We start from the raw sequence: 9,136 nt of genomic DNA on the forward strand, positions 1-9,136 counted from the left end.
TCCCAGTCATGACTTCAATAGCCCCAGCATCCAGTCCTTCCAGAATCATAGCAACAACTCAAATACCTCCAGGATCTAGTTCGTCCAGAATCCAAGCCAGCCCTTCGGGAAATCAGATGACAGCATCGTCACCAGGCATAAGACCCGGTCCGTCCAAGATGCAAGTCGCACCTGAAACGCGCCTAGGAATTAGCTCTTCCGGAACTCATGCCGTTCCTTCTAGTCCAGAGAATAGTTCGAGCATGGTGAATTGTATAAGTAATCAGGTAAAATTACCGGCTGCCGGTTTCAGCTCCGGGAGCGGTAGAACTATACGCGTGAAAAATGTTACCACTTCGGATTCGTACGATGACGTCATCTATCAACCAGCTCTGACCGGTAACGATCCATCGTGGAAGTATAAAACGCGTGTTCCCGGCGATGAAAACATATTCTTCCCTGAAAATCTGACAATTTGGGATTTTACGAAGAGACAACGAAGCGACGCTGGTGATCGACGAGGAAGGACGGTAAAACTTGGACATCGAGTAGCTCCCATCCGTAATGAACCTCAGCGATATCAACATCACGCAAATGACGTTAGACCGCGTTCCCCGCGGCGGGAACATTTTATTCCCATACCAAAATCAGACTATGATACGTGATGAGGTATATTCTATCAGTCTTTCACTCGATGTATCTCTGGTTTAAAATTTGGGTTTTGTTGGGTATATCTTGCAAATACATACATGACGTTCCATTAGGAAATTGTGTCATTGCTGTACATGTATTTAACCTGAAATAGTATCCGTTTTCTTTCAGGCCGTATCGGTATTACAACGAAGACGATGAAATGCAGATATTCCGCAGTTAGAATACTATTCTCTTTTTATCCATTTGTGATATAAATAAAGTGAAGTCATAAATAACATAAAATTAGAATAAAATTTTTGTTGCAATCTGATTTGATTTTTTTCCGAAGTGAAGTACATCTGTTTTGCTGTGAGCCATCATTTTGAACCCTGGTACTCGTCATTTATCGCGGCAATATTTTCAAACCTGCGCAGGACGATCGACGATCTACATCACCTGCAGCCTTTGTATATAGTCCCTGCGCTCTTGATATCGATGCATCGAGCAAGGCTGTCATTTGCAAGACCAAGATTATATTCACCATTATCTTCTGGGATAAGTTTCTGCACCCTGATCAAGGTTAATAGTGGGAAAAATCAGAATTCGACATAGAAAGCGAGTCGGAACAGATCACTGCGAAACTCTATTTTTAATTTTGAAGTCCTCTGACTTCCGTTTCCGTTTACTAGCACTGCACTTCTTGACCTATGTTACAGGAAAACTATCGAGTCAAAAATGAGCTTTGGTATACCATACTGGAGAATAGCAAACAACTTCAAAGGTCAGAGGACTATTTCCGTATTGATTGATTTATCTTTATATTTGAAATAAGTAAGTTTTTGGTAGTTTCTCCCATCATTTGACTTCGATTCAAAACAATTTTGACTGTTAAAAAAATGTTTCCGTAGTCCTTCCAAGATTCTAATACAAGAATTCATATTTTTATCTTTCCCCTTCCATTTTAAAACGTCTATGATAGTTGAAATTCTTTTCCCTACATCCTTCCATTTTTCCTACAGAAATTCGTTCTCCGAGTTATCGAAAAGGAAGGCCTTATATAAATAATTTCAAAAACTCACGCACGAAAAATTCACTCCACCTTTCACCGAAAACTGTAATTTCTGAATTTCACACTAATGGAACTGGGCCCAGAGTAAACCTCAAACTCATACAACTGTGGAATTGTATTCGCTGTAACTTACACAACTGTAGTACTGAATCCAAAGGCAAATTGAACCCACATAACTGTGGAACTGAATTCAGAGTTAAATTAAAGCCGATATTCGACAGAATATACTGAATAAGAATATTACGTATTTATATTTATTTGATTTTCTATAAATGAACTCAAGGTACAAAATATTTGGCCGGAACACGAAATATCAGTGATATACACAATGTATTTGTACAAAATAAATTAGAATATAGCGATCAATTCATCAAATGGAAATGGAATATAAACTATTGATATGTATCTTATGTGGTATATAATATACTGATGGTTTTGACGATACAATTGAATATGTATTCAATAAATCATGGCTTATGGCGAGATAGTATTTGCGAGTAAAACCCTAGCCATGTTCTAGAAGTGTACAGACTTAACTTAGTATATGTATATTCCTATATCATAAATGTCTTCGATAAATAGTTAGCTCATTGGTCGAAGATAGTCAACACAATTTGGGCTGTTGTGTATCAGCCCGAGACGTAGATCTAAGTTCTAGAAGATCTAATTCAAAAACCGGGGCGGATCCAGAAATTTGAGCTAAGGCACTCATGCACAGTTTTTTTTCCCAGATATAATTTATCATACATCAATGAAAAATGCATTCTCCTGAAATTTGACGATCAAAACTAATTTGAAATTAAGAATGATTAATGCGTAAAATGCATATACATTTTTATGTTCACAAATCTACATATTTTTACACTTAGTTTCATGCCCATGTTCAAATTGTGGTTGGTTCATCATTAATATCATTGAAATCACTATCAGAAAATTTGAGAACACAGAGCAGGGGGTGAGACCCCCTGGACTCCCTTCTTAGATCCGCCCCTGAAAAAGCTATACAATACTTAACGACAATTTGTTTTAATTATAGTTATACAGTCAGCAGTTCAATTATTTTGATTTTTCCATCGTTCGAAACGGTCAAAGACGATGCTTTTGGAAAACGTTTCATTAAGCGATACTCGAGTCTGCAGCTCGAAGTTCCGACGTATTGTCCGTGTCAGAACACGAAACCTGATAAACTCTCACTTCGTGACGACCGTAAAAGCCGCATTGAGTTAAAACCAGTCTGCCGTCGTCGTCCATTTCGACCGACATCGGATACTGTAACCCGTCCCTCTCCGACAACAAATCCCGTAGATATTTACCGAACGGGTCGAACACGGCGATTCGGTGATTATCGCTATCGGCAATAGCGATATTACCGTCTAAATCTAAACACAACCCGCGCGGACAGTTCAACTTTCCCTGCCCGAATCGGTACAGCGGACGGCCGTTCTTATTGTAGACTTTCACGCAATTGTTCGTCGAATCCGTTACGATGATGTTATCGTCCTCGTCGACGCATAAAAAGTGCGGACTCGGAAGATCGACGTCGCTGAATATTCGGGCGCAGAATTTATTGATTAGAATACCGTCGGGACTGTGCACGGTAATGAACGAGCGTTCGCTGTCGCACATCACTACGTTACCGTTGCTCATCACGGCGATTCCGGCAGGGTATTTGAACAAACCGTGGCCGAAACGATTCACCAACGAACCGTTCTCATTGAACACCTTAACCCCGTTCGATTCCTCGTCGCTGACGTAGACGAGTCCGTCGACGGGGTTAGAAATGACGCGCTTAGGTTTGACGCAATCCAGTCCGATATAGCGAACGAACTTTCCATCGTTTTTGCTGAGAATTTGAAGTCGTTTGTTGTTTTTATCGCAGACGATCACGTCACCGCTCGGCAGGAAATTGGCGTGTACGGGCCAATCGAACTGTGCCCTGCCTTCACCCCGCCCTTCGACGTGCCACAGTAATTCGCAATTCCACACTTCTTTACACTTCTCGCTTTCGTAAATAAAATCGAATACGACTTTTTCGGGACCGTCTAGTCCTACGGTGCTGTAGCGAGCTAACAGCGATCGCGGACTCAACCAGAGATCTCCGTCGTTCGATTTCAGCGCATTTCGCGTGATATCTTGCTCCACTATAGAAATCATATCTTCGCTTACGGCGGCGATCTGATCATCGGCACATTTGTCTAAAATCTCCTCGACGATGTCGTGATCAACTTTAAGAGCGGCGTATCTGCCGTACAGACGGTTTTGTTGTCTCATGAGCTGAGCTAACGTGGGCCCGAACCGCTCGTCCAATTTTAGTCTTTCTTGTTCATAATCAACTGAAAAATTACCGAGAAACTTGAATCATTCTTTTATTCAGACCGACTGGTAGGGAAGCGTCCTGGGGCCGTATCTATAAGGGAAAGGTTTTTCGTGTAAGTTCCGAGTTTGTAATTCGCAAAAAATAGTTTTCTCAGTTAGAAGTGATTTTGGCGTTTTATTCCCAGTTAGTAACTTGAAATAAACTAGTAGTTAAAAGTGATTTGTAAGTTAATTCCGACTTTGTAACTGGGAATGAACAAAGTTTCCTCAGTTGAAAGTGATTTTCTGGATTATTCCGATATAGTAACTCGGATAAACCTCCAAATTTCATTTCGAGTTAGTTACAAACTCGGAATTAACCTTGAAAATTATTTCTGAAATTAATATGTCACCAGGACGCTTCCGTAAAATTGACATTTACCGATTTCACTGTTAATTCGTATTTGCAAATAAGAAATAAAAACCTTACAGAACAATTAATTAGTTTTATCTAAACAAATATGTTAAACAAAAATAAAGATTGATCCGTAATCAAAACAAGTTTTACACGCTGAGTGAATTTCGCAATTTCTTATTTAGATAGTTGAGCCTCCAATGTGACATGGTGAAAAATTGTTTTTTTTTTTGTCCTGGGAACGAAATAATCTTTTTGTTCGAACGAAACACATTTCGTTCGACGGAAATGTTTTTCGTGGAAACTTATGAAAAATGAATTTATTATTAGTAAGTATAATCATCTTCGAAGCTGACCTTCATCTGGATATGCGCACGCAGCATCTCGACCTGGTTGTTCTCTGGTTGATTCCGATTGGTTGAAATCGGAACATTTTGCCTGCAAACTCGCTATATTATCGTAGTAATCCTTGTGAGTAACTTTTTCGGTGAGGGCGATTTGAAGTAGTTTGTTGTACAGTTCGCCGCATTTCCCGTTAAGAGTATTCATTAGTTGACGCAGATGACGCTTCTCGTGTTCGATGTGCTGGCTGCCGCAGACGGCGTTGTAAACCCCTGCAAAAACAATACGATATACACGTATACATGAGCGTGAACATAATATTGTTACATGTACTTGCAAATCTCGATGCATCAAATTAGGTAGCCAGCAGAAATAAGCCCCCGATCGATCAGTTGCTTTGCCGGTTCAGACTGGATACACTAAATCGGAACAGGAATTTCCAATTGTGTACTTTTTGTACTTAGTATTATTTGAACAAAACATTACGTAATGTTAAATGTCAACAAACTGTATCTGTACTTCGATTTCCGATTTACAAATGAGACCCCCTCTGTTTCGTTAAAAAAATGCGGAGAGGGCATTTGTTACATGGGATTCGAACCTACCACTGTACCAGATGGTGAACAGCATAACAGGATGTATAACTTAAGTATCTAAAATCTCCTCCTTAATATAACATTTCCAATAACTATCAGTGTTTCACTGAAATTGATTTTCATTATTCTGACTAATATGGATTCGTATGATTGTGATATTCAATTTCTAATATTCATAATATTTGTTATCATTAACTCTGTCTGTGATCGTCTATTTATTCTGTCAAGCTCAAAATTCATGTCATCAAACATTAGTAAACAGGACGTTATCAAACTGTTTGTTCGATGGGCAATACAAACAGCGAGTGCGGAGTTTATCACGATATATATCCAATAATTCCAGGGTCGGAATGAACCATGTCTACATCATGCATATGTATATACACGTATATCATATACAGAATTTTCTATTGGATATTTTGTAACAACGTCAAAACCATAGCGAAATCCACAATAAGTAATGAGTTATGGGAGCTACAAATGCCGAAACGTTTCGACCGTTGCCATCGTCATCAAGTAGAATGATGAAATCAGTTAGAATATGTCTCCACTTCTAACTATGATTGCTGGATTTGACCATTGACTCAATTATTAGAGTCCATGGTTCGACTGAACATGATTTGTCGTAATTCACCGAGTAGCGTGCCCAAATATATGAGCAATAGATACTTATGTCTGTTTTTCTGATGGTGCACACGATTTTCTCTCCGTCTTTTATTATTAAAAAAAACTTTTTAGAGATAAAAAAAAAAGAAGTACGTTACAAGCTATTCCATATCTCTTTATAGATCCGGTGCCATTAAAATCGAATAAATATTTGTTTTTCAGCTGTAACCTTCAGCATTGCTTAGATTTATGAGTCATGCGCGGGCCATATTCGAAGTAGATTATTTTTCTATTCTACCACCGCGTCTGATGTACGATTATTTGTTGATAAAAAGTGTAAAAGTTCACGAAATTCAAAGATGTTTTCCTTTCTTAATACATTTATATCTCGATTGTTATCGATTTTCCTGGATATACAATATTCTAAGGAAGGTCCTTCATCGGGGTCCTTTATGTTTTCGTGCCATTATGTTGCGAGAACCCGTTGTTTACGGGCCGCTATTTGGCACGCGTTTTAATGTATACACAATACCCCTGCTGTGGATATATCCTATCTAAAATACACTGCGAATAATCCCGATTTCTAGGAACAAATCGATTTGATATTAGAGCCCATATATAACTCGTGAAGCCGAATGTAAACAAAGACGATTCATTCCATAATTGATAATGCATATTTATTGCAAGGTCGTCATATTATCTATCAAATTTTGTTCGCGTTTTATCAAGAACTTGAGTAAATTATGGTAGAAAGAGGTCAATTGATCTTTGACTTCTATTAGGCTATGTTAAATTGGAATGAAAAGTAAATAACGAATATTGAAAAAGAAATAATGACTTAATGTACAATTAATACGATACTTATAGATAGGCTGAAGATATTGCACTATTTTAGGTACAAAATTAATTACTAAACTAAAGAAATGCTGCAAGATTTTGAAGGCCAAATGCGACAAGTATTTTTGATATCGATACGTTAGTTACAAGCGAATACCTTCCAATACGGGTTCATTATCCACCGCCGAAGCCGATATCTGCGATAAAGCGTCGAATATCGTTTGCATCTTTTCTGAAAGATTCGACATTTTTTCGATGGCCACGTCGTCCCGTAGTCCGGCGATACCCTCGGCCGGTAAGTAGGTGGAATCGCGACATTTCGGACAAACGATGCAGATGTTGACCTGTTTGAAATGGCTGCCCTGTTGGGCCAGATGCCGCTCCAGACATTGTTCGCAGAACGTGTGAAAACACGATAATATTTTGGGCGTTCTAAAACGATCGTAGCAAATCGGACAATGCAATGCGTCCTCGCGCAGACGTTCCATTTATAATCCGGGTTTGTTTACGTACACACGAACGTATTCCAATACGACACAAAGCGGAAATCTCGAATCGAAAATATATTTCCAGTCTTAGGTTAATAAAGAAAATCCATAACAATTTCCGAAATCCATGTCTAATGACATATCTTAGTCTATACAATATTTGGTATGTCGTATTATATGACCCGATTTCGCTAATCTAGATGACAGTATGGCGAAATAGAGCATTCGCTAATGCGCATGTCGGAAATGAAGTTATCGTGATAATGGCGCCCTAGGGGAAAATGGCGGGTGTGAATAAATGGCGCGAAAATTGAAGCAGACAAATTGTAGTGATATGAATGGCTTGAGATAGACCCCTGTTTCTTTCAGTATCCGCATCGTTCAGTTGGTTCCTAACGTCAATTAGACCCCCAAGGAGCCCTTGCACCGGGCAATAACTATATACTGGGCTGTAGCTCTCAAATAGTTCTATCTTCTGTAAAAGTTTCAGAGACTTTGACTGTTTTGTATTTTACTTATTAATTTCTAAACATTATTTTTGATATTTTGGGGTCTTTGGGCGTCAATTAGACCCCCAAGGAACCCTTGCACCGGGCAACAACTATATACTGGGCCGTAGCTCTCGAATAGTTCTATCTTCTCTGAAAATTTCAAAGACTTTGACCGTTTTGTATTTTACTTATTTATTTCTAAACATTATTTTTGATATTTTGGGTCGTTGGGCGTCAATTAAATCCCCAAGGAGCCCCTGCACCAGGCAATAACTATATACTGGGCTGTAGCTCTCAAATAGTTCTATCTTCTCTGAAAGTTTCAGAGACTTTGGCCGTTTTGTATCTTACTTATTAATTTCTAAACATTATTTTTGATATTTTGGGGTCTTTGGGCGTCAATTAGACCCCCAAGGAGCCCTTGCACCGGGCAACAACTATATACTAGGCTGTAGCTCTTGAATAGATCTATCTTTTCTAAAAGTTTCAGAGACTTTGACCGTTTTGTATTTTACTTATTAATTTCTAAACATTATTTTTGATATTTTGGGGTCTTTGGGCGTCAATTAGGCAGTTGGTTCACGTGAAACTCGGGAATGAAACGCGGGAGTTTCACCCGTATTGGTTTCGCCGCTCTAGCGACTGATTTCATTTTTACAGGAATGTGCTGGTTAAACGGCTGATATACCGCGCACTCAGTGAATTACACTGTTGTCAGAAGAATATGCCCAGAATCGTTGTAGAATATTTCACGTGGAAAATAAATTACATGTTATGAAGAAGTAGATCATACCATATCGCTTCTCGTCATACTGAATTGAGATAGAGGATTTTTTCATACATTTCAAACCTGAGTTTCGCCATCGGGGCTTTGTGCGGATTTTGTGCACCTTTGCAAAATCTGAATCTAGGAGAATGTGCAGTTACTGTTCTTTTTCCGTTTCGAGAGTTTTTACATGTTTGTTTGGTTAGATTCATTTTATCTATGTAAATATGTACAACTTGGTTCGGGTCTCCAGTGCCCGTTTACGTGGACTTTTCTTGTCATGTTTGAAGGAGGACACCTCTGCTACCGAATCTAGGTTAGATTCGAACTTATTTGTTGACTTAACGTTTGGCGACGTATTAGGTGAACCCTGTTCATCCCCCAGGTCTTGTATAAGGAGGTAGCCGTGGGAGGCCAACTGTGTGCTGACAAAGTAGTCCTCACACAATGGCCTGGTCTTTTTTCACCGGTGAGTGGGGGTTGGATTTGGTCCCTGCATATCGCTAAATGATTGAGACATTATCAACCAAATGCCGACTAAGGTTTTCTACAGCGCAACAGCAATTTCATTTGTTTTCTGAAATTTTTGCTGTACACATAATAGAATATACCATTCACG

The 9,136-nt window shown here is 39.0% G+C and overlaps 1 protein-coding gene across 1 annotated transcript; it reads right to left on the reverse strand.

Moving 5' to 3' along the window:
* Window positions 1-1,966: 1,966 nt before the first annotated feature.
* On the reverse strand, window positions 1,967-7,460 carry LOC141908301 (E3 ubiquitin-protein ligase TRIM32-like). Its single transcript, XM_074798288.1, has 3 exons — window positions 6,930-7,460; window positions 4,748-5,005; window positions 1,967-4,014 (listed from the first exon to the last, which is right to left on the reverse strand). The coding sequence occupies exons 1-3, from the start codon at window positions 7,258-7,260 to the stop codon at window positions 2,798-2,800; spliced, it is 1,806 nt and encodes a 601-aa protein (XP_074654389.1). The 5' UTR covers window positions 7,261-7,460; the 3' UTR covers window positions 1,967-2,797.
* Window positions 7,461-9,136: the final 1,676 nt, after the last annotated feature.

This window comes from Tubulanus polymorphus, chromosome 7 (assembly GCF_964204645.1).
Source record: "Tubulanus polymorphus chromosome 7, tnTubPoly1.2, whole genome shotgun sequence".
In the NCBI taxonomy this organism is placed as follows: Eukaryota; Metazoa; Nemertea; class Palaeonemertea; order Tubulaniformes; family Tubulanidae; genus Tubulanus; species Tubulanus polymorphus.

Excerpts from the sequence above, each read along its gene's own strand:
- LOC141908301 (XM_074798288.1), bottom strand. The coding sequence starts at position 7,260 with ATGGAACGTCTGCGCGAGGACGCATTGCATTGTCCGATTTGCTACGAT. Across the intron at positions 5,006-6,929 it reads TAATGAACCCGTATTGGAAG|GGGTTTACAACGCCGTCTGC; the intron begins GTATTCGCTTGT and ends TTGTTTTTGCAG. Across the intron at positions 4,015-4,747 it reads GTGCGCATATCCAGATGAAG|TTGATTATGAACAAGAAAGA; the intron begins GTCAGCTTCGAA and ends GTAATTTTTCAG.